The sequence below is a fragment of the Arctopsyche grandis genome, chromosome 6 (genome assembly GCF_051622035.1).
Source record: "Arctopsyche grandis isolate Sample6627 chromosome 6, ASM5162203v2, whole genome shotgun sequence".
In the NCBI taxonomy this organism is placed as follows: Eukaryota; Metazoa; Arthropoda; class Insecta; order Trichoptera; family Hydropsychidae; genus Arctopsyche; species Arctopsyche grandis.
Window position 1 is genome coordinate 6,907,203 of NC_135360.1, and position 26,697 is coordinate 6,933,899.

Below are 26,697 nucleotides of genomic sequence, written 5' to 3' on the forward strand. Positions count from 1 at the left end.
AGCCGTGCAGTGCTGTTAAGTATGAACAGACCTTTAATTATAATGGTTTTAAACAAGGCTGTTTTTCCCATGTAACGTGGTGGAACTGTATTCCGGCACCTTTTTCCTAGGCATTTTTTATGTTTCAAACGAATATTCTATATAATGTAATTTAAAAATAATTTTTTGTAATAAAAAAAAGTGAGTTCCGGCACTTTAAAAAAAAAAAGCCCTGGTTTTATACAATCGCAATCAATAATCTTTCTATTACTATGCGAAAGTTTTCGCTGTATGTTTTACTATTATCTTGTGTACGTTCATTTAAATTTTGTCACAAATATTTCAAAATGAAAGTTATTTTGAATCGCATTGTAGATTAATTAGGCTACGTGCATTCAAACACAACGGGGCATATTCCACTATCAATATTTGCATGAGATCCCAATATTTGTATGTAATACCCCCCACTATGAAACAATGAACGATACCGATTCCTTATTGTTTGTCGTGTTGCATTGTATATATAGTTCTCTGAACGTAACTTTATTTGATTGAAGTAAGTCCCGTCGTAACGTCGCCTGACATTGTGCCCGGGTGTACACAGCTTAAAACGAATTCAAAAAGTGTGCAATAAATAGCGAGCAGTTGGCGGCAGTGGCATCTTAAGCGTGTGGAGGCGAAGGGGGTGAGGTGGGCGGTAGCGGCAGTAGCGCGCCGGTGTCGCGGCGAGCGGTCGTTTCGCGAGCGAGCTCTTCATCCGCGGAAGGTCCAGGTCCTCGACCGAACCCTCTGTCGTCCCGCCCCACCACACCGCACCGCACCCCACCACATCACACCCCACCACGTGACGTGTCCGGCCGCCACTTTGTGTCATCGACTGCACCCCCACATCTTCCGCTGCACCCCAGGTCAGTCTCACAACGTCCACTTTCAGCGACTCCGCCCTAGTTGCTAGCGCTTAATCGATAACGGCCAGGGGGGGCGTATGTAACAGCACGTAAACACGGAACTCGCCCACATCGGTCGCTCGCCGGCCATAACCCACCCCCACGTCCACCCCAACCCCACACCCACCCCATTGCTGAAAAGTGTCGCCGGTTTTTAATTTGGCGCATTTTTAAATTAAGTATCGGGATCGAATGTGGAGCACACACGTGAGGGGTGTGTAGGGGCAGGGGTAGGGGATAGAGGAGAGGGGCGAGGGGGGAGGGGAGGGGTGGTGGTCCCGGGAGTGCAGCACGCCCCCGTTTCCGTCCGGACATGCGCCGGGGGTGGCGAATGGCGAATGGCGAGTGGCGATCGTTTGCCGGTTTCGGCTACTATTCCGATACGCTCCCAGACCGGTTCTCTCCGGCATGTGCGGCCGTCGTCAGAAAACCGGACGGGGGCTGAAAATTCCCTTTCAAAATGTTGCCTTCGATCGATCCAATCGATTGTCTATGGTCGCTCTTTTCGCCGGGTACCGATTTCTTATGGTCGATTTCCGTCGCGTTTCACTCAAAATCTGAGTCGTATTTTAATAATGTTTTCATTTGTTTTCTTTTTTTTTTATTTTAAATTAAAAAAATGTATTGAGCGGTTTTCCTTTGAATTTGGCACAAACGTGATTCGGTATTGTTTTGTATATACAATCTATTCCATATGAATAATATTCAAATTTGATTTCTGTCTCTTGTATGTCATTTTGTACAATTAAAACAAATTTGATAATAGACATATGAATAAATATCAAACTGTATATTATTGAAGATACGCCATTTGTAATTGACCATTTTATGATTATTCCTATATACATATATGGTTATTCCATATAATAATATGCGATTTTCGTATATGTAAATATGTATAATATACTAGTGGTTTTACCCGGCTTCGCTCGGTATTTGTATTACCGATAGCTTCGCTACGGCTAATCTAATCAGTGGCGTAGCCAGGATTTTGTCAAGGGGGGGGGGGGAGTTTTGACAGGAAAAAAGGCAAAATAAGTTAATTAATATAAAATCACAACATATAAAAATAAAGTAAATACGTAATAAAAATATGGTATGAACAAAATTCAAATAAAATAAAAATAATGAATAATGAATTACGAAATTCACAGATCCAATCTTCGCGTCTTTATTGTAAACATATCTAATATTTTTTCTGCACTAACATTTATATCCCTATGAATATTTAATAAAGCAAGTAGTGTGGAAAAGCTCCGTTCACTTGTGGCTGTTGTCACCGGAAGTGTTGCTATAATTTTTAGAAGTATGTAAATATATTGAAGGATTGCAATTGCAGCTAGTACGTTTTTGGTCGATTTTCACTAGTACTTATATATTGTCACCACATTTCCAACTCTCCAGATAGAATGCAAGCCCCACAAAATATATCTTGGTTGTAAATTTCCCCCAAAGTCTTTATCTTATTTTTTAAAACACTTTATGGTTGAGAGCTTCTTCCATCAGGAAGCAAACATTGGAAATTTTCAAGTATATGTTTATGTCGTAAAAATCTATCATGGATTTGTGATAAAAAACTATCCAAAAATGGTACAAACGATCAATTGCGACAGGAGTGGGATATTTTGCCGCCGACCGCGATCCGCCAAGGGAGGGGGGGGGGTCCAGACCCCCCCCCCTTCGCTACGCCACTGAATCTAATAGTAAACATTTCATGAAATTTATTTAAATTTACTAGCTGAACCCGGCATGCGTTGCAACGCAGTAAAAGAGCTTATATTTTGATACCAAATTATTATTAATATTTTTTATGTTTCCATCTGGTGCGTATACGAATATACGATATTTGTTGCACCGAACGATGTCATTTGGAAACATGAATTGTATTTGCGTATGTTTTTTAAGAAATGTTTCGATTGGCTTGTGTAATTCTCGCAATTTCACTTTTCCACCCGCGCAGGTTTTTTTTAGTAAATTTAACGTTACGGATTATACAAACCAAAACTATAAATACATTTGTACATACAAAGTCTCTTTCGAAATTATATATTGGATTTATTCACTGCATACTATTCATACTTTTTTTTTCAGATAAAATAATACTCGAGCATTGAAAAAATAAAAACAATTTTAAAAAACATTAGGTTTATCATAAAATTTTACCTTATAAAAGTTGTTACATTATTTTGTCGATTTTCGGTAACCTTGTATCGTATTTCACTGTTGAAACTTATTTTGTTTATTGTAGATTTGAATAGCATCAAATATATTATATTTGATTTAATGATATACAGCTATAATCGAAATATTGTGTAAACATGACTTAAAACTATAATCTTAAGCATACATCTTACATACATATATATAAAACCGAAAAAACGTCTGTAATTCGTTTCTGATTGGCTGTCGTCAAAGTCGTTTCCGATTGGCGGGATTGGTCAAAGACGTTTGTGATTGATCGGTCATTGAATATTTTTCGTTTCAAATGAATTTAATAAAAAAAAAACAAATGGAAGTTTTTTTCGTGATTCGATAGTATTCTCACTACTAGAATACTGTATCCGTGCTAAAACGGAAGAGATCGTTAAAAGTGGAACCGAGCGAAGCCGTGTAGCACCACTAGTATAACATAAATGTATGTATGTAGCAATCGATCGGTTCATTTCATTTCTTATAACATTTAAAGAGATGAGGATAAACGTAAACAAAAATATTATAATATGTAATTGAGCTCATAATTTTCTTTAGGAGGAATTGCTTCATTGATCTTATCATAAAATTTGGCTTTCAATATATGTATGTATAGTTAGGGCTTTCAGTATTTTCTTTCACTTTCTAGAGTTGATAGAAATTAATCAAATGGAGGAGCAATGATTGGCGATACACGGCGATGCCAATTTCATTTAAAGAAATCTGAGTCAAGTCAAATAAAATTCACAAATTTTGAATTAATTTTTGCAAATAGCAATATACATACATATAATTCGATGTAATTCGACAATTACATCGAATTATATGTCTTATAGTTTATGTTAAAGACAATTATCTATAATTTTTTTTTATATTGTTTCCCTCGTTTATATAGCATAGTATGGTAATTGAGTTTCTCTGCATAGAAACATTTCAAAATGCATTTATATTTCCACCTGCTTGCAATTTAGGCGTACAGCTGAGACTGAAGGCTGGGTGGCTTCTATCGATTCTATAGAAAAGTATCTACTTCAGTAGAAATGGGGCGGAAGCGCTCACAATTTCCCTAATTTTAAATAATAAGTATTTTGAATGTAATATTTTCATTTTTTACAATAAAAAACTTGTTTGCTGATTATACATACTACCACGATAAGTTAATATGCAATTGAAAGTAGCAGTAAGTTGGCAAGTGCGATGACACTCGACCGTTTCAGCATAGTGGTTTCTGCCTTATCTCTGATAATCGCGCACGGTTTTAAAAACAGCACCTCGGAAGAGATAAGAGTCATTTCCAGGGTCATCACTAGAGGTAGGATAGTCACAGTGCTATCCATTGTTCCATTGTTGTAGATTCGCCGGAAATTACCGATCAATTAAGATGTAATTAAGCGTTCCCATCCCCTCCCTCCTAAATTGTCGCGAAAATGCACAAGGAAGGCGTGTCCGTTTTCCGGGAAACGTAGATAAATCGCGGTCGACGAAGGCGGCTTTATCCTCGACGGGGGTGACATGTCCGAGATAAATGGGGAAACGAAATCCGCACGCTTTGGCAACCTCTGTTGGAGAATTCGCCGCTTATGCGAATTGTATGTTTTCGGGTTCTTTGCAACGCCACTTAGTCTGCTGACTTTGGCCGCTCCTGTGTGTATGTATACTCGCTACGAAAATTTGGGGATGCTATGTGGCTAGTTTTTGTACACTAAAGCGGGCTTGTAGAGTTTGGTAGTTGTAGGTAGTGTATTTATCGACCGCAAAGTTGTTTCAAAACTATTAAGCGGATGTAAATGAGCTCATATGCGTATGGTAGAGTATCTGCTAGGCGATTAGCGTTTCGTGCGTGTACTTGACAGTGCCGTCGGATATTCACATCATAGCTTTGAAACACGTACATATGTACGTATGTATATGCATAGGTGCCGTTTAGAAATTTCAGTAATTAGTTAATCTATGATTTGATTATTTTAATAATACATACATACATATACATATGTATTTTGCCATTCTGTTGGTCTTTTTTGGATATATGTTTTCGGGCGAATTTTTTTACTAACCTCTTATACGTTTCACATGGTTTTTTTATAAGGTTTATATTAGTTTCACTTTGCGATTGTTTTGAACACACCTTTTAAAACTCTTCCGATCGCTTTGAAACTTTCCTATTTTGTGAGGTTTGACCCCCCCGATAGAGTATTAGAGATTTGAATTGTGTCCGCTTACTCGATAGTGAAATATAATCGTGACATGTTTAAAAATTCAAAAAATCTGGAGACGATGACAGCTCTCGACTACGTTCGGGTGATTATTGCCTATGCATGTTTTTTTCCGCGTCCCCCCCCTCGTTTTGTCAGATTTTAATTGTTTAAATGTCTATAAATTTATCTCTTTCTCACTAGATCTTATTTCTTGCATGTAATAAAATATCTCACGGCTAAATTTATTCAAGTTGATACGTAAAACACGCGTTTTAAACAAATTGCTTCGACATTTGGGTATGGAATGAATGAGGCAACATACTATTCGTCTCAAAATTGGATCAACTACACAAATAGTGGTCGACTTTATGTATAGTTTTTTTGTTTTCATAGTTTTACGAATGTGAAAAAATCTGAATTCGATCTTCCACGACAGGGTATGATGGATACTGGCGAGACATACGCTATTTTGTATGTACACGTGCACTCTGACCGACTTGGATAATTTTCTTCTCTGCACATTTGGTTGACCCCCCATGGCGTAAGGATCTGTTGTATGTTCTTTTTGACGTGCGAAATTTTCTATGTTTGCAATTTTCTGTGACCGGTTTTATCCGATCGCATTTTCATCCATGTAATTTTATTTCACAGTGCTCAAAAGCTTTTTCGTAGTTTAATGAAAACGATTGGATAAGAACCCAAATTTAGTCAAACGAAATCGGACGTAAAAACGTAAAGGAGGTATGTAAAAATTGAAAGCGAAGTATGAAAAGGCTAGTAAAAAGAACATGTATAAACAAATCATTTACATACGTTTTTTACGCCATTTTTTTAGCAACCGTGTTGTACACACACTTCGTACAAACATTTACTCAAGTAATTTTTTTTTATTAATTTTTCAATTATCCACCACTTACGTCTTAATTAACTTCCATAAAAGAAAAATAAAACAAGTACATATGTACATACATATATACAGGTATAACACAAAACGTTCTTGACAATTGTAGGCACCACACTCGGCTTTTGGGGTATGCTTTTAAATATGCATGCGGTCGTATTTACGGGTTGCGTTGTGTGTGGGTGACCTAGGGTTGAAGTTTAGGGTCGCCGCCCCCTAGCTGACCCCGATACAATTTCGACTTCGTTTTGATCTCCAACCCTTACGAAACCTTCAATATTCCACGCTAAACTGAACATTGTCTGAACAGAGAGAGAGAGAGACACGCAAAAATGCGAAACCGTACGTATGTACATATGTCAATTATGTACATCAAAAAGAATTTTTTTTTTTACAAAAAAAAATGTTTTTATCATCTCACATTCAGTGAAATGTGTCATAGGAGTGTACGGATGTCACTTAAGCTGGGTAATTGTATTTTTTTTCAAGGCTTCCCTTTTTATGTGACTCTTTCACCTGTGGGTCCATAAAAATATGTTTTTTATATTTATTTCTTGGGCTTTTCCTCGTTTTGGTACCCGTTGGGTGTCTATAATGCTTGTCGTGCGTTTGTTGTCCGGTAACTCGTGGGTGGATGTTTTCGTTTATGTCGCGATTTATGTGTTTATCTGGGTGAAGTTTTAAACTTTCACGATGGTGTCTTGGAGGATGATGAAGATCTGCTATCAGTTCGAAGGATCGGTCAATATACGAGACTTTCTGAAACAAAAAGCCGGAATCTCCTTTGCTTATTGGCCGATGTGAGACAATAATACTGTTGATTGACGCATCCGGTCGTTTGTTCGGTTCAAGATGTATATACATATGTATGTATGATTGTATAGGTATGTGGGGAGTCCGAAATCTGGAAGGTCCGCAAACTCTGCATCCTGTCGCTTCATTGTGTGGAGTGTTTTCGATTTGAGTTTCGATCTGTGGTTTGAAGAAGTTGATGATTTTTCCCAATTTAAATTTGCTCTAGTTGTTTTTCTTTTGTCTTTAATGGTAGGCTAGTTCTAAGTGTAGGAAAAGTTTTGGGTCTATCATTATTTTGATGAGCTGTATTTCTCAGGCTTTTTCAGTGGTCATTTTACTAACAGATTTGCAAATAGACTTGTATTACATTTAATCTGACCCCCAAGTTTGTCTAGTACGTATCTTTGGTAGAATGTATTTTAATTTTGGAAAGCCCCTTTTTCTTGATGGACCATAACTGATACTAGTTATTCGTTACTTCATTCTTACCTTAAAATATTTTTTCTGCGCTGACAGTGTAGTACTTTGTACTACAATCATTTTTGTAGTACGAATTTATCCCAGGTGAGGTTGGGTACTTTCGTTAAACACTTCAAACCATCGAAATTTCATTTCTTGAACAAGGGATTTCATGCCAATGATTCAATTACCACTGAGCTTCGTATTATACGGCTATCGGACAGAATGACTCGGCTGTAGTCAATATGGCGAACGACATTTTGTAAAACTAAATGTTAAGTAGATTTTAACCACGATATTATTCCCAGTAGAGCATTTGTTCCATTGTATTCCGCACAATGACCCAAAATACAAAAAGTCCCCGAACTGAAACTACTTAAAAGTCTAAATATGATTTTTTCTCCTACATACCCATATGAAAGGCTCAAACTTTTCAGATGACTCGAAAAATCTTCCGCAAAACTTACAACCCCCCCTCCTCTCTCCCCCCGCCACCTCCTTCAAGATTTTATCTGCGCCCTCGCAACTTTTCGCACAAATTCGCTGTTTACACATCGAATTTGTCATATTTACCCCCCGACCCACCCCTTATCTGAAACATGGGTATCACCGCCTGGGTTTTTATTCCTTTTCTCTTTTTAACGGGATAACCGTTCATTTTACGCTCGCCGGATCGGAACGTTGGCTCGTATAATGGATGTTTGCATTCGGATGCAGCTCGCACCTGGTGTCTATCACTATACTACTCCTTGTTATATAGCGTATACTGAATTTATATAACTTCGGTCCATGGGAGACGGCTTTTGTGTCGCTGAAGGACGCCCCCATAAAAGGAGCCGCATTTTTCCAGTTTTGTGCATTAGATGCGGCCCATGTGTGTGTGTTTGAGGAAATATTCGCTATACATGTATTGTGTCGAGTTGAAACTGGGGATCTTTGTCTGGATCGCACGATCTCTACTACAGAGGTCACTGCTGTGAGTCATCGATTTGGTTCTAGTGAAAGTTTACTGGGATGTTGGGTATATCGACTCTGATTCCATCGGTAGGACTTAAAATTACACGTAGTATGTATGTCACAGTAAGTATATATTTATTTTTGTGTCGGCTTGGAAGTATTTCTTCGGATATGTACCTAATTTTTTTTAACTGAACTCTAGTTAGGTTTGTATAGTATGCATATTGGAGCGATGATACAGTGAGGTGTCATTAAGAAGATGAAACTGGATGTTCTATTGTGTCGTTGCATCATGTTGGACCGATGTATGGCCTTTGAGATATTACATTTGCCAACTTCGATATTATTCTGCCTTATGTGGATAAAGTCGTTCTTTTTTCGTGTCATTCAGTACTTATCATATAATTATCCAGTTGATAAGTCTCACGATTCGATTTCGTTCTTGAATTACTTATAATGGTGGTAATTCACGTAGCGAATTGTCGATAGAAGTCTCTGGCTACGACATTTGTCGTGGTTAGAGACGCTACGACGGGCCCCAAGAAAGACAAATAAGCAAAATAAAAAGAAAAACTTTTGCCAGTGAGTATAGCAGGTACGAGTTAAGGTCTATTCATAATGGCACGGCACAGTCCTGCAAATGCACGTAATCAGCAATTACGAAAAGTATTCTTTGGTGCATTATCCATATGTGAACACATTCATATATTCCATTGGCGTATTCTCATTAACGCATTCATATGCCGATTTTGCCTTGCACTTAGCCAAAACTGAATAGTATGAATAGAAGTAGTCTTTACCGTGCACTACTATGCCGGGCTGTTGACTTGCAGTGCTGGATAGTATGAATAGACCATTATTCGTTATTAATTTAGTTGTATTTACAAAGCATTTTCACATCAATTATTGTACATATTTGTATACACTGAGCTGTCAGTTCTTTAGCATAATATATAATTGTTAGATAAGATTAACTAAGGCGCAAGTCACAATCAGTTAGGGTGCAGCGTTTATTCTGTGATGAATTTGGTTTTAAATTGTAAATCATATTGATAATATTTTAACGACAGATAAAATTATCAAACATGTATTATACACATGTTTGTACATATGTACATACATATGTATGAGGAAACGGTACCTCACACTTGAACTTGTGATCTGTCTTTCGGATATCATTTGTGCACGTCAACAGGACGAGAAGGGGTTACACAAGTCATGCGCCACATGTCGTAAAAGGGATTTGCCCTTTCAAAGGCCAACGTGGAGGACAACCCTTTTTTGTATTATTTCACTTTGATGTTCTCTCCGCTGCTGTGCCATAGTCAACTATCGTCACTTCCCCACACGTGTTACCCATAATGTACGTATGTACATACATACATACATACATATAAAACAATTGGTTCTTCTTTCAGCAGTCGAAAGTCGGTTATGCGTCTTGACAGTTATGCTACTGAATGTTTTTGCTTCCTCTGAGACGTATTTTTCTTTTTTGTTTTATGAATTTTGAAGAGTTTATTTTGAGCGTTTCTATCCAGGTCCACGTGTTTGTGCTGGAAAGTCGATCGAACACGTCATTACAGAGATAAAAAAGCGTGTGGAAGAAAGAAGTGAAGGGTTTTGTTTTTCGTTGCGACACTTCAAAGTGGGTATCTCAGCTTCATCCATGTATTTCCGTCCATGCTAGTGCTGAGTGCAATTCTACGAAAAATCGCTTGTTTCGATACTTTCAGCTGAAGTAGTGCTTTTTAGTTCATTTTTATTGTGAAAAAATGTCGGGTATTTCGTTAATCGTGTTGGAATCATAAAGGCTTAAATACTTTTCTACTTTCTCGTCGCAGCTATCAAAATTTCAAAATTTAACTCTTAAATATATATGTACATACATATAATTCACAGATATGGAAGTGGTCTACAAAGTGTTTCGAAGAAGATAAATTGAGTAAAGAATTTCAAATGGCGACACCTCAAGTCGAACGGCAGCTTTTACGGGTGATGCATCTTGGGCTAACCTACGATTCTTCAGAATCAAGATGTAATGTAATTTGACAACTGACATCTGCCTCAACTACTATTCAATTACACACTATGCTCTACCTCTAAAAAGGCAAACAATAACCACCAGAACTTTTCTGGTCTTTCGGGCTTTATCCTCATTGAAAATTTCATCAGTAAAAGTTTGCTCGAATCCAACAGCTGTAATGAATGGTTATTTTAAATTAAGTTTTATTTGTATACCTGACGTGAATGTGTAAGCTAAACAGGTGTCTCGAAACGACTTTATTATCACTGTGTATTTCCTCAAACTTGGAGAATTGTTTGTACACACTTTACAATTATTGTAATATCCAGCATTTGTTTCCCAATCCTTTACTGCGTATACGTAAGTATCTGTCGTAACATACGCACTGTGGTCAGTGCGTCAGTATCGCGTGACATATTCAATATATGTATTGTCTTTTATGACAAACCCACTTTCACACTGCCCTGGAGCAAAATTCGCGTTCGCAATTGTATTATCAGAGAGCACGAAACAATTGCGACTTCCTGTCGACGACCGACTGGAAGTCGTCCCGTTTGTCACTGCATTTGTGATAATGATGATGATGATGCTGCTATGCTTCGATCGACTATTATGCTTGATTGAGTCGTCGAGGTACTTACGAGGTACGTCTCAATCTTCAACGACGACCACGAGATAAGTAACGGTGGACTATGTTCACCTATGTAAGTGGGTTATCGCGTTTATTATTGAACTCGAAAGGTCTCCCGAGACGTGCCGTATGTTCGATCGAGAACTAGCTCATCAAATTGTGCTTAGGTGGGTATGTATGCAGGCGAGATGCATATTGTGCGTTTATGGGATGGATACATTGGAGGGGAGATTGTAGGAACAATACTTTGATGGGTGCATCGCACCCGTCTGTGTTGACAGATCTCCGACTTGATTCAAAACACAACTGGACAATTTGTCTGGTGCTGTAAAAGGAAAGCAGTCAATGGTGGAGTAATAGGGATGACTTATTCATTTAAGAAGGACGATCTAGAAGATGACTGGTGATTATTGTAATGGTTATTTTCATTTAATTTGGAAATTGTGTGATCTCAGTTGGGTTTGGGTTTCATGGGTGTGTTAAGGTGCAGCCCAAATTGTGGTACGCGGCTCGTGCATTTATTTTTTTAGGTTTAGTTTTGAAAATGCGTAAAAACACTAGCACGCCTAGTATATGCCGTCGCGATCCTTGGCAAAAATCACCCTATGGCGTATTTTCGGTGATATTTTATCATTGTATTGACGTAGGTTTGACAGGGATCGATAACGTTGATTCCCATATTTGAAAAAATGTAGGAGTAACTTGTGGAAATAATAATATCATACGAATTAACAATGACATAAAGATAAACATGGAAGCTACGGGCACGTATTGTGCTGCATTTTTTAGTGTGTACAAAAATGTTGGGTACATTGATGTACATACATACATATGTTTTCAAGTTGAGAAAACACGCCCCTTTTATTATTATACATCGTGAGACAATATACGCCGTCATGAGATAAAAACGCCGTACATTATTTTTCATTGTGATCTTTCGGTAGAATGTTTACGATATTCAACTTATTTGACTTCACTTGAAACTATCTTAAACCTTACTTAATGATCATTGAAAGACCAATTTTACACCGTGCTGAAAATTTCATCGCGCGAACTTAACATCGTGGTAGCATTTCATCGTATGGACATTTCATCGCGTGGATAACTAGCCGAATGATTTCATCCAACTATTTTTTAATTATAACATACGGCAATAGATTACATTCATTTATGTACGTAGTAACCTCTGAACGTATTAAAATATTTACAGTTTAGAAATTATACTTGGTATTATTATTTCTATTTTTTATTAAAATCTATTTAAAAAACCTTAAATTTTATTTTATCAACAAAACAGAATATATTAGAATATAATAAAAAAAATATTGCCGCATGTTTTAATTTAAAACATATTTGTATGAAATCTGTCAGCGAATTATCCCTGCGATGAAAAGTTCGTGTGATAAAATGCCACCGAGAAAAAGTTTTTCAGTTAATTCAGCGTACAAATTTGTCTACCGAAGGGTTTTTTTTTTTCAAAGAATAGTAACTTGGTGGCCAAAGAAAAGACTTAATTCACAACACAATAAAATCAGGCGATAAAACGGAATTATGATTGGTTTTCAAAATATATTTTTATTTGACATTCTCAGAAGCGAAATCAAGAAATTTGTGTTTCGTACATATTTTTTCTATATGTGTATGTACATAGTTAGGAATAGATGTAGCAAAAACCCTACGATAGCCGTGTCTTCCGACAAATCACTCCTATTGGGGCAATTGCAAATAAAAGAACACCGTAAAGTTAAAACTATTCGCTTTCTGCCAATCTTGCTTCTTGCACAGCGCTTCCATATTATGTATATGTACATACATATATATGTAGGTATTTACAACAGAATTGGAGCAGTATCTGGATAGTTTCACATTGCTTTCCACACTTATTTTCAATTTGAAATACTTTTTTTTTTAGCCATACACTTAAATTATTTATAAGATAAGAAGTCAAATTCGCATATTCAAGGTCTCAAAACGTACACATACAGATATATGTTTGTCTAAAATGAGATTTTTAAAAATCATATGAATGGATACTTTCCTATTGAAATCTCTTGGGATACCTTCACAGTTGTATTCATTTCGGCACGCACTCATTTGATCCCAAATTTGCCCTCCACCGCCCATTAGCAACAACTATCAGTCCCGTATGCGTAATTAGCGATGCTTTGCGCGCTCGTACACTTATAATTTAACCAAGTTTGAGGACCGGCGAATTTGGTAATGTCGCTTCCTGGGTCTAAAACTTCAACATCTTCTCTCTCCCTGCTCTTCCATCCGCGGCGGAAGTTCGTGGATGTCGTTGACATTGGACACGCTCGTGGAGTCGGCTCGTGACGGAGTCGCAAGCGTGGCGATTATTGGGTCTCAATGATGGGTCTTCACCTTTTTATTATTATTATTTTTGTTTTGTTTGCGTTGTTCGTTGATTAAATCCGCTCGTTAGTCAATCAGCACTCGTCCCTAATTGAATTGGACCGCTGCTCTCTCCGTTTGTGTCGTGTTGTTCAGCGTTTGATTGAAACGATGTGGCCGAAATGGTACGCGCGAGTTTGTATCGAGTGCGTGCCTGCAGTAAAAAGGCGGCTCAATTTATTAATAAGGGTATAAAGAAAATTAGCAGGACTTCCAGTTAGCCCAATTACACTTTGCTGGTGCAGCGTTGAACTCGTGGGTCAAACGTTTGGTGGTTTTTCACTTTGGCTTGGTTCGCATCTGCCTATTTTTACAAGGCTTTTCTTAGTTTCAATTGTGCAACGATAGGAGTATGGAACTTCAGGTCCTTTGGCTTTGACCGTTTCACAATGGGGCTTCCCCAAACCGAATTCGGGTGAAGTTGCACGTGCAGAGTGCGTATGTTTGGGAGCTCGCACGTGTATGCATATCCATATGCAACCGAGATTAGACAAGTTTCTCCTACATTTCTTCAAATCACTGTCAAGCAAGAATAAATACAAGGATAAAATATCACCGAAAACACTCCAGGTGGTGATTTTTGGGACGGTGTACCATGCATATGGGCGGGCTAGGGGTGCTGTGTTTTTGTCGCATGTTTAAAAGTATCTAAAAAAAAAACATGTGCCACGTACCACTTGTGTTTTTGTCGCATGTTTAAAAGTATCTAAAAAAAAACACGTGCCACGTACCCCTCAGTGTGTTTTCGCCCTAACTTCGTAGATCACCTCTTTAGCCTAGACAAAAAATATTTTTGATATGATTGACATAATGGCATATGTAAAAATACTAACGGAGAAGGGGAATGAAATGTTTTTCCCGTAAAAATTTGCCTTGAAACTTGGCCATTTTGCGAGGTTTGGTCCCCCATAGAGATTTAAATTGTTTCCGCTTACTCGATAGTGAAATATAATCGTAATAAACATGTTTAAAAATTCAAAAAATCTCGAGACGATGACAGCTCTCGACTAAGTTCGGGTGGTTGCCCAGGTATGTTTGACTTTCAGTCGCTTACTCGTTTTGTCAGATTTTAATTGTTTAACCGCTTATAACTTTAACTTTTTCACATTATATCTCTCATTATGTAATGAGATAATAGAATAAATAATGAATGATAAAAAAAGGTTTTTATAAAATTGAAATGGCCGATGCGGTGTTCGTTCTTTGGCCAAGGCATTCTTGACGCTTGTTAGACCTCTCTATTTTCGATCTCATCTATGTATATTTGTTTTCAACTCTCTGATTTTGACTTTTCGGATTGATTGTTACTTTATCTATGTACGTAGTAACAATAGATGAAGTTTTGTGATCATGCGAAAATTCGAACCCGAGATTTTGACTGATTCGAACTCAGAATCGATTACTGATAACGTGTTAATGATCTAGAAAAAATGTGTGTGTGTGTGTCTGTGTGTTTTGGGGATTTTTTGAACACCGTTAGTCCTATCGAACCAAAACTTGGTATCGGGTACTAAAATTCTTATAGACATGACGAAAATTTTTTTCAAATTTTTAAGTTGACCGGAAATGGTACCTCCCCTTATAGGTGTCCTCTTTTTTTAAAGTTTTTGAATTCAATTATCTCCCAAACCGCTGACTGAATCGGATTGAATTTTTTTACATATAATAGAAATAATAATATCTATAACCTTATATTTTTTAAATATTTTTATCTGAACCGGAAGTAGTAGTTTCACTCTAGAGAATTGAGGTTTTTTATGTTTTTCTCAAAAACCTTTTGGTTTATTGAACTGAAATTTTATATCTATAAGTTTAAGCGTAATAGCAAGTTATGGATAAAATTTGGTAAGCATTAAGTTTTTATTTAGTTATTCGAATTCGCTATGTGGCCCAATGGCAAATTATAGCGCAACAAAGTGCATGTAGATCCTTCTTAACGACAAGCAACAAAAAATTTCGTAGCTAGCAATTCATCGCACGCTAAATTGCTCTGTTAAAGGCAATGACGTCACATCATAAATCTTTTAGCGTTGTTTTTTTATAAATATTGACCCGAAATCAATATTTATAAAAAAAACTTGGATTTGATATGGGTGCTTAAATTTTATATCACACTGTACATGACGTGATTGACCTTAATAGAATTTATATAAATTTCAATTTTAACCATTTTGATTCGTTGCATTCAATTCAGATAACGTGCGATAAAAATATTGATGCAGGTTAACATGTCGATGATGATATGCTACTTTTAAGCGGGTTTTGAATGTTTTAATTAGAACAGGTTAGATTTGACATTGACGTGAACATATACGATATGTACGATCTGGACGTTTTTGTATGGGAGTCTTTCAATTCAGAGTTCCAAGCCATTTCCTAATCTGCTAGAGTTAAGATACCGGATGATAGTATACAAACTTTGACAAACACTTCCTTGGCCTTTTTATGGCAGCCCCTCGATCCAGAACTCCGAGCCATTCTTAAACTGGTTTGGAGTCAATTGCATGTTTTATTTATTTATTTTAATTTTACGTAGTCAATCAATTAATGCAGATGTATTGTTACAATTATGGAGACGCTAGATAATTTTTTTTTCATTTTTGTTGTTTCGGATTATCCAGCTGGCGACATCGAGCCAAAACGTTTGACACTACCACTAAATTCAAACGAATTTTGAATGTATAAATCAGATACGCGCCTTCAGTACGTACAATAATAATATGTGAGCTGCCCACGCGCTTCACACAAAGGGCTTTTTACTCTTTTTGTCCTTTTTGGTACATACAGCTCATTCTTCCGAGAAGACAGGCAGTTGTGGGCAAACGAGTTTAAATGCATTTATACACGTACGTACTTATTATATTGTATCGTACATGGGTTGTATTATATAGATGTCGAGTCGATTCATCAATCGATACGATCCGATCTATTATGTTGTTCCACTCTGCACCTAAACCGTTTACGACCTTTCGTCCGCGGGACGCTCTTCGAAGGGTTCGAGGTATACTCTCATCTCTTCGCGTTGTGAATCACGAGCATATTTGGGGCTAAAAATACTCGACGAAAGCGGACTTTGTGATGAATTCGACTTGTTTTCCTCATGCTAATGCATCGTGTTCTTCTTCCTACTCTTCTATCGTGTTTTGAAGATTTAATATTGCGCTTCCTGTCTGTATTCTATCAAAATTTGATTTTATTGTTGTTGTTGGTGTTTGATTCCATTATATAAAAAATGTGCTTTTTACTTTATTTTTCTTGGTATGTGTATATTGGTAATACATACTTGTTTTACTCGATCTTTATTTCTTCTTCTATGAAATGTTAGTAATTGTTAATTTTCATCTAGCTAATAAACTATGTACCTTTTTTATTTATTAAATCTATTACCAGCGGAATAGAAAAGTGGTTGGCATATAATGCTTTGAACAAAGTGGTCACGGATTCAAATCCCACTGGTTTCTGCTGGCCAGACTTTGGATTTGTGACCCCAGGTCGATCGTTTCCTATTAGAGTTTGTCAATTTATCTGATTTTCATTGAAACGGTTCCAACAAATTGGCAACCTTACCCATTTACTTGCAAATTTTGAAACGGGATACGTGGGTGAGAAGTATGCAAAAGTAGTTGATATATTGGAGACAGTGAAGGATTCAAATGACAAAGAGCGGGTCACGCAGTTCAAAGAATGGACGAAAGGTTGACATAAAAAATGCTGAAATGGTACTCAAGAGAAAATAAAAATAAGTAAAAAGGTCGCGAGGAAAATGAAAGGAAAGATGGGTGGATGAAATTAGAAAAATGTGTGGGGTGAGATGGATTAGAGTTGCGCAAAACAGCTCGAATGGAGAGTTGGTGGAGACAAATGGATGTGTGTTGGACAGGCTTTCATCTGGCTGTAAATGATGATAAGTAAACAGCTGTGGTTGAAAATCAGCTGATGGGTATTTATCAAATAATTAAGGCTTAGTTTCAGAATTAGATGCGCGATGTCGTGTCGAACTATAAATCTCTTTTTTTGCATTTGGATTTTACATTCATAGGTCAATATGCCGTAGTATTGATCCGGTTTTCCACGAATTTCTACTATTGGTATAAAAAATGGTCCCAGTGCAAAAAAAGGGAGTTGGGGCACGAGGAAGATATACAGCGCAAACATCCGAATCTGGTCTTTATCTGGTCTGGTCTTTACGTATATCCCAAAATGCTGCTTATCCCATTATCATGCGATCCCTAAGGCCTTGTCTGATTTTACAGTTTGTTTTTTTACTGAATTTTCCTAGATTAATCAAAATGTTTTACATGCTTTTTGTTGCATACGTATATAATAATAATATTTTTTTTCTTTTCAGGTTTGTGCGATTGACTCACTCATTGATGATCGATACATTCCTGTTGTAATCATCATCCATCTCACTGGAGGTTCGGTAACGCAAAGGTACATACATACATATATACCTGTAATATGTGTGGTCGTTGACGTTCTGATGACATGAAAAAGTCTGCTGTGGCACAAAAATTGCATTCAATCGATGTTTTTACTCGTTGCTTTACCGGTCGTTTGACCGGTTTTCGGTTTGACTCATTTGTCGAATTTAATGTTTCAATTTAATCATAATCGATTCGTGTAAACCGGTCGTATATGTATAATATAATATGTAAGTACATATCTCAAATGTTATTCTACCGATCTGCATAATTGCTGTCATGACGCACGATTCGACGGAAATTGGGCTCCATAGGCGCATTTCTTCCTCGATCTTGTGCAGTAATTTATTAAATGTATTTATTTGCATTGTGGAAAGTGAAGGTTGGACCTGCTTTTGAGTTATATTTGGGCTAAGCAAGGCCAGCTTAATTTACGCTTTTTGTTCTTATCGTATTTTTTGTATTGTTTGCTTTTTCTTCATTTTCCTATTAGAAATGTTTGTAAGTTTTTATTTATTTTTTTATTATTTATGTTTTACGGTTGCATTTGGTATATGTAATATATAAATATCATCACGATCAAAGTGTGTGGTTTTAAGCTTCTAAGGTTTACTAAGGTCTGTGCGCTGCAACGACGTTGGTACAAAAGGAAACACTCATAGTGCGTTCTATTTCACACAAACAATATTTGGCCGCGCTGCGTCGCTGCAGTACAGTGCCGACTAGTGTAGTTTTTATTTTTTAGTTTACGTATGTCGGATCTGGTTGTCAGGAGTCATAGGCGATAGGATAAAAAAATGAGACTCGATGAGCGGCTTAAAACATTGACTATTTAACTGAGCGCCACAACGATAATTTATTGGATGGTACAAGATGACAACTTAAACATTCTTCAACTCATGCTTGCCAACCTAATCGTTCAAAGATGTATTATTCTAGGCTAGAAAGTTTGATAGCTAATTAGTTTTTATGTCTTGGGTTGGGTCTTGCGTTGCGTCTTGTCATAACTAGATATTGGACCGGAAGCGTGCCGTTCATTGTAAATCGTTCGCTGTGCTTTGTCCAATTTTATGACTAACCTTTTTTTGCACTCTAGCTTTGTAAATAGACCCAAAACGCCCTGACTCCTGGAAAAAGCACGATTCCTATCCGCTCTTTAGTCATAACTAAAGAGGTCAGGTTTCCGCCATAAAATAACAATAGACATCTCAATTGTCCGAGAAAGCCGGATAACAAAAAAATGGTTGACAATGGTGAACCATTTTTTTAGCCGTCGAGCAACCTGACCGCCGTACTTTAGTCATAACTAAAGCCCGGACCCTGAGGGGGCCGTTTATTGTTCAAATGTTGTAAATACATTGTTAAAGGTTTGTCGAACCTTTTTTACAAAGCATTTACAACAATTGAACAATAGACGACACGCTTCCGGTCCTACCTCTAGTCATAACTAGTCATCGGAGCCTGAGGGGCCCGTGTATTGTTCAAAGGTTGTAAATGCATTGTTAAAGGTTTGCCGAACAATGGATAGCACTGTGACTATCCTACCTCTAGTCATAACTAAAGCGCGGCGCGTGGATGCGCCGGCTCGAAATAAATGGGTTCACAATAGGATCCCGTTTCGGCCACTTCGTCCGCCGAAAACTGATCATAAGTTATGTAGTTATGATTCATAACCACCTAGTAATATTTCAACAGTGTATACTTGGTACATGTATTTCCTTGTGAAGGAGATAGCATGGGTGGGATTGAAATTTTTTTTAAGTGTCTAAAGTGAGGAGTATTTCTTCGGAGGTTTCCAATGATTTCTAAGGACAAGGAATCGTCTTATTAGTTACATTGATTAAAATCGGTTAATTTGCTCATTTGAATATTTTATTGTTCTTTTCTTTTACATACATAACTATCTATTTCTTCATATTGCTTAGCGCTGAGCGTGTCTTATATCTATCTGGGATTTGGAGCGCGATTCGACTACATTCTTCCCAGTCCTCGGTCAAGTTTATGGCAGTGCTTAAAGAGGGTCCTATTAATTTCGTTATTTGGTCTGTCCATTTTGCAGGAGACCGTCTTCTTGTTTGATTTTCTCCACTGTGATGAAGAATCATAGCTATGGGATTACTCATAACAGTCATAACTATCAAAAAAATCGATTCAAGATTTGAACCGTTGCAAGATACTCCTGTGAAATTTTGAATTGCTTCGACTCTTATGTAGAAAAATTCTCATGGCTCTAATCGGTGTTTATTTGGTGGAACTATTTGCTTTTTAATATAAATAAAACGGTTTAATTTCTCATTTCGATCATTTCCCAAGTTTTCGATCTCAAACACATCTCCGTATTTCCTCCCCGTTTGAAATGTATGTATGTAATATGTTTATTGCGCAAACGAGTCGTATCCATTCCCACACAACGTACCTAATATAATCGAATTACGTCTCCAAATAGAGAAAGTTAAGCCATTACAAAGAGCAGAAAGCTCCAAATAAGTCGATATATTATGCATACGCAAGCGGCTCGCGAAAATTGTACAAATTAAAGTGCGCGTGTAAACGCTATACGGTCAACTTAAGCCGTTTAGTAAAGCCGAGGGTAGCCGGCTATAAATTCCTCTGGAAAGGGGGCCAGTGCAATAAAACTTGTCGAGTTTTCTCCCCCTTTCTTTATACCGTATTTTTTTATTTCCTCCTTTTTTCCCTTCTTATTCCCGGGTTTATCTCTACGGAGTCGGATGCGAGAGCGTATCATTACCGGAGGAGTCCGCGTTTCGGGCAGATTTCCCCATAATAGCCCATTAACGTCAAACAACTCGCGGTGCCCTCTGGCGCGAGTGATGACCCGTCGCCCACGGCTCGAATAATCCTCTCTCTCTCTCCTCTCTCGCTCTCCTCTCGCACAGCCAGTGTCCCTTTGCGAGGGGAAATAAATCGAGTCAGGCAAATTTTCAACATAATCAGACGGATCTGTCAAGGTCGCGGTTGTGACGCGCGTTTCTGTCGCTTCGGTATGCGGCCTCCCTCATTCCTTTTTTTTTCAATCAACAGTGCATAGGACTTTCTGCTTCTTCTTCGTTCGCTGGAACACTATCGTCGTTATTGCGATGTGAAGGCATTGACGACCAGCGCCTCTCAATTTTATTTAATTTGATTATTTACTTCTCTATAAAGGTTTGGGTTAACTTTTAGCGACTCGACGTCATTATTCTATGCTATTGTAATGGTGGGCGTGAAGAGAGTTTTCCGAAATCCGAATGAAAGACGCAACGCGTAGTAGTAGAGGTAGTTTATTGTTATTTCATACGCCGAGGCCTTTTGGCGCGAACGCCAGATCAGGTGATCAGTGCCAGTGAACCAGTGGTCGACAAGCACTCTACGTTACACCATAAATCTTTATTTGGCTATTTATTTGCACTGCGATCAATTTCACATCGAAGACATTAATATTTTGGCATATAAAACCAAACTGAAAATAGCTATGGATTTGGATATTATACTGAGACACAGACACCTTCTTTCAGTTGAACTGTTGGAATCGTGTTAAGGCTTTTGAGGCCAATTTTTATTTCTACCCTTATGGGCGATACACTTTAAGGCAATCCCAAATAACAACTTATGTACATGACGGTAAACGGATTATTTCGCACATTGCGGTCGCGCCCACGAAAATCGCGAATACGGAATATCCGGCACTCGAATACTCGTTATTATGATAGTTCACGTGGGTAAATCTCGATGGATAGAATTTTCGAGTGCCAGATATTACGTGATCGAGATTTTAGTGACGTGTGTGAGACCGCTTTGTGTGGAATACTCACTGAACCATACGTTACAAATAACAAGTAAAAAGAGGTTTTTCTTCGAAGCTAACAATAGGTAAAGAGTTTTTGGGCGATGAGTATCCGCGGTCTAGTCATGAGATAAGTTTTTAGTAACTGCGATCTAAAGGCACGTTGATCCTGACATATCTTCATATTGATATTAACCTCGCGTCACGCTGTCGCAGACATCCAAAATGTACTTTTTGTATACTTTTTATTAGATACGGGTCACTCACTTATGTATGTAATTCACGTGCTCCTCACGAGGAAGCAACAAAGTTTTAATCCGAGTTATCTTAAAACACATACCTTTTTGGTTTAGTTTGTGATAAATTCAGAAAAGGAATGTTGTTCGAGTATGCATGTAGGTGTTGAAATGTCTGCAACTTTGTCAGTTTGTTCCTTTTATTCCAGTCAATTTTGCTAGTCCTGCTTCTCTCTCTTCGTCTGTCGTCTACACGTGAAGATTCCATTTCAGATAGTGTGCGAAATTGTTTCGTATTCGCTATTCAATTTAAATAATGAACAGTGTCCCAATTATATACTGTGCTTTTATTGAAAAAAAATCCGGTTTTATTTTGATTCGGACGTGAAAAATTCGACGCTGAGCTAGAAATTATACCCGAGGGATGTTATAATTTAGTATCCACTTACCTATTCTAAAACTGGACGGTAAATTTTTCTCCTCCTTCCTCGTAGAGATACCAAAATTTGACAACACACGTGTATGTAAATTTGCTGAAGTTTGGCGAATGAAAAATGCATCGACTTTGTGAAATTGACGTCGCGTTTATGTCTGAAAATTTAGCCATTGAAATTAAATAAACGATTTAATGTATCTAATTATACATACCTATATTAAAACGGCATACACTGATAAAAAACCTTTCCTTATGTATACTAAGGGAAATGCGACACGAGTAGTACCATCGATTATTATCAAGATAACATGGTAGTTCTATATCTTCTTCATCTCCAACCGTTTTTCCTCGAAATACGACCTAATCCGAAAATAAGCCCTACTATGATTTTAAATGCTTTCATAAGAAATTGGTGTATGTACCATAAGGTAAGGCACACCAAAAAATAACCCTTAGAGCAGTTTTCGATTGTAAAATTAATATAACACTGGATTTTATTTTCGGGGAAAGACAGTATTCATATGACCTTCATTTCCATAGATTTCAACAATATTTATTTTGCATAAACTTGGTTCTGCAAAAAGGGTTAAACCCGCTAGTCCAACTAATCACTGCAATTTAGTGAAACATTTTTATAAAATGTAAATACATCTACATATATGGGTTGGATCATTTTTCCAAAACTGCGCCTATGTGTATGTTATTTGTACCAGCGTTTCCCAACCGAGAGCATGCAATGGGTCGCATAGGTGTACGCGAAAAAATTAAGAAGAGGTTAGTAAAAAAAAAACCACACACCGATTGCTGTTTTTTTTTTATTTCGTCAAACATTGGCATGACACGGTTTCCTATATCTATCTTATGTAGGGCTGCCATTATTGTCGAGATGCCGGCCGGGACATTTGGGATTTGATTGATAAATGGAAAAATTGAAATCCTGAGACATTGAAGATCTTGAACCACTTTTTAGTTATTTTAAGTTCACTGAAAGATATTTCAACTGATTGGCGGTTACCGAGAAATTCTAAATACTATCGTCAATTTTTTTTTTATAATTTACTGTCAAAATAAATCTATCCATAAATAAAACAACTTCTAAATGGTCAATTTTTTAAAAGTTTTCTTACAACGGCGGGAACGATATATTTGCGAATATTATTTCACATTTAAATTCGGGAAATTGTCGCATTCATATAAAATTTGCATTCAAATTGATATTTGTGATGACAATTTTGACGCCTCTAGATTTTGAAGCCTCGGACCGTTGCTCCTTTCGCACGGTAAAAAGGTCACGCGGTGAAATTACTAATCTAAATGAAGATATGAGGCAGTCGACTCGAAATTAGAACTTGTCCTTGAACCCTTCTGGTCCTTTAACCTTTCATTAACATTTACTTGTTTATAGAATACTGAGACAATTGACTTGTGTCTATCTTGTGTGATCTATCGGGACGTATACCGGCTCTATATTTTTTGGAAATTGACTGCACGCGAGTCTAAAAATGATGTGATGATTTGTTCACTTATAAATCGCTTGTAAGTCACCCCCGTACGTACGTTTTGCTAATAGGACAGTAGGCATATTTCAGGTGTGTGCCGCTTTCCAAAATTGTTTGATAAAACTTAAGCGTGACTTTTACGATGTAAGTTTGACTGAAAGTGTCGAGAATAATTCGCACATATTGGGAACCGCCGTTCTGGTGATATGTACATACTTTTTGGCCCGAATCCAAACCGTAAAAAGTAAGGCGTTCGAACTGCGAACTTTTGAAACTACCATAGCGTTGTGAACGGACCATAAAATGCAGATATCTGCGTTCACAAATACACGTATACATCGACATATGTACATATGTATCTGTGTGTTTGTAATTTATTACTCATACGAATTCAATCAATCGATTATATGCCATTAGATCATATATTAAGATAATTGTGATATCTGTCTACGTTTTGGGACACACCTTTTTTATTGTTTCGTTCGCCTTCATGCATATTAAAAGTCTATTGATAGATTATTGCTCATCGGTTTGTTTTTTAATTAAAGTTTTTTGTAAACTTTGAAAGTTATTAATACAAGTATGAATCTATGTGACCCAAATGTTAAGTCGAACAATCGCGACGAGTTTATTATTCAGAGTATGAAAATAGGCTTCGAAATTGACCTTTTGTTAAGTCTATTATTGGATGGGTCTCGTCTCATTCGTTTGAGCCTCTTTTCGATTTAATTTTCATGAGAAATTAATGTGTTTTGCCAAAGCGGTGTGAAAATCTCGGATTTTATTTGCAATTAATGGAAAATTCGTAAAAGGAATTTATATTCAGTTGGTATTTTGCTCGTTGTATTTTAATTAATTTATTAATTAAATTGGAAATGTTTTACTGTTTGTTGTTCAGTAAATAAGCTGCTATTTCTGTAGAACTTTTGGACACGTTTTTCGCGTTTGAATTACCCATTTAAAATATATTTACGGTTTCGAATTGTTATATCTTAAAACACAAGTCAAAAGATTCTGAATGCTATCTCTATGTATGGATATCTTAGATCCGTGTCCTTTCACATAATTATTATGAAGATTGGTATCACAGTAAGGTAACCAACCTCTTTTATTTTGTGAACTGTCGGGTATTGAACTTATTTTTATCGATGCCATTAAAACAGTTGGCATTACTCTTAAAAAAGGAGGAAAAGCATCTATCGTTGTGTCCGCTGTCAGTCAGGATCTTAGTCGCACATTTAAGACTTGCAAGGTTCCGAAAGATCTGATTTGCAGTTTGATATATTTTTTTTTATTCGTTTAATTGCTTGAGAGTTTGGAGAATCAGATCTTTTGGAAAGATTGCAGCTGAATAGATGTATTAGAAAACAATCGAATATCTTCTTATTCACCCCTATATACATACATGTGTATGTAGAAGGCTTGCAGTTGCCGGATACAACTCACCAGCTGAGGCGTCTAGAAACCGATTCAATTATTTTAGTATGTGTTTAGTGCCAACCATTGACACTACCTCTCGAATATATAACCAACCAACGAAAAATATTGACTTTAAGATGTCGCTGTGAAGAAACCAAAATTAATTTCGAACCAATAAATATTAAATACAACCTTAAATATGAAGGAGCGCGCACCGGTGCGCTTATGGCGATGAAGTGGTTAAAGAGGTAAGAGGCTCGCGAATTTGTAGTCAGAATTTGAGAGATTCAGAAGACTAATTCACAATCTTGGGGGGACGGTGTGTTGATTCCGTAGTACTCCGTACATGACCGGATGAAAAGGGATATCATTGGGGATGATTTATCGGAGATTAATAAGATGGCTCCAGAGAAAAGAAAAAGTCTTATTCACCAACTGTATGAACATTGTACATATATACAAATGTATGTGAAAACGAAAATAATCTATAGATCAAATCTTTCAGAAATATTCTTATTTATTATATAATCGCCTTAATTTGTCTGTGTGTTACTTACACACACACACACACGTGTGTGTGTAAGTAACGCTCTCCGTAATATAATTGTCGTTTCGATTCGACATACGTCACAGTTAAAACACTGCCAACATAATGTACGAATATAATAACAAATTAAGAAAAAACCGATCACTATTTATATATTGTTTGCTACCAATATATCCTCTTAGAAAATAGTGCCTCGAGCATTTAGCGCCATCTAGTGAAAATTAAATCATAATTATTTCTATTGTTGTTTTATATTGTTTATTTGTAGGTAGGTAGGTAGTTTTTCCTTATAATACAACCATTGCAATTTTCATCGAGTCTATCACTAGTTAGTAATAATATTATTAGTAGGGTTCGTTATTACGAATGTTTGTATACAAATCCAAAGTTTTCAAACCACCAAATTTGGCATACTGTCGTCGATAGATTTTGAAATTTCTTTTAAGGTTTTCATACAACCGGTTTCTATTTTTTAATAAGATACATTCTACTATAATGTATCAAAAATGCTTATCAAGTGAAAATATGATAATACTATATAGATAGGTACATAAATTTCACAAAGGCATAACCTACATACTAGAGTGGCACTTTCCCTACCATCTTCAAATCAAGTGGGGTGAGAGCTTCATACATCTTATGTACATACATCGGAAAACTAGCTTCTGGTCGTATCTTGGGTTAAATTACGTATAGTTTAATTCTAGTAGCATGACATGCATGTACATAGTTGACTCCGCATCGGAGATGAGATTGATAACATGCAGTCGAGGCGGCTTTTTTTTGCTCTCATTAAACTCTCCAGAAGGTGTAGTAGTAGTAGTAGTAGCAGGGGGAGGAGGGGTAAGTATCGAATTTTT

The 26,697-nt window shown here is 37.0% G+C and overlaps 1 protein-coding gene across 1 annotated transcript; it reads left to right on the top strand.

The window, feature by feature from the left end:
* The first annotated feature begins 456 nt into the window (after positions 1 to 456).
* Positions 457 to 18,515, top strand: LOC143912550 (uncharacterized). Its single transcript, XM_077431835.1, has 3 exons — positions 457 to 496; positions 647 to 887; positions 17,841 to 18,515. Exons 1-3 carry the CDS (start codon positions 457 to 459, stop codon positions 17,887 to 17,889), a joined length of 330 nt encoding a protein of 109 aa, XP_077287961.1. The 3' UTR covers positions 17,890 to 18,515.
* The last annotated feature ends 8,182 nt before the right edge of the window (positions 18,516 to 26,697 follow it).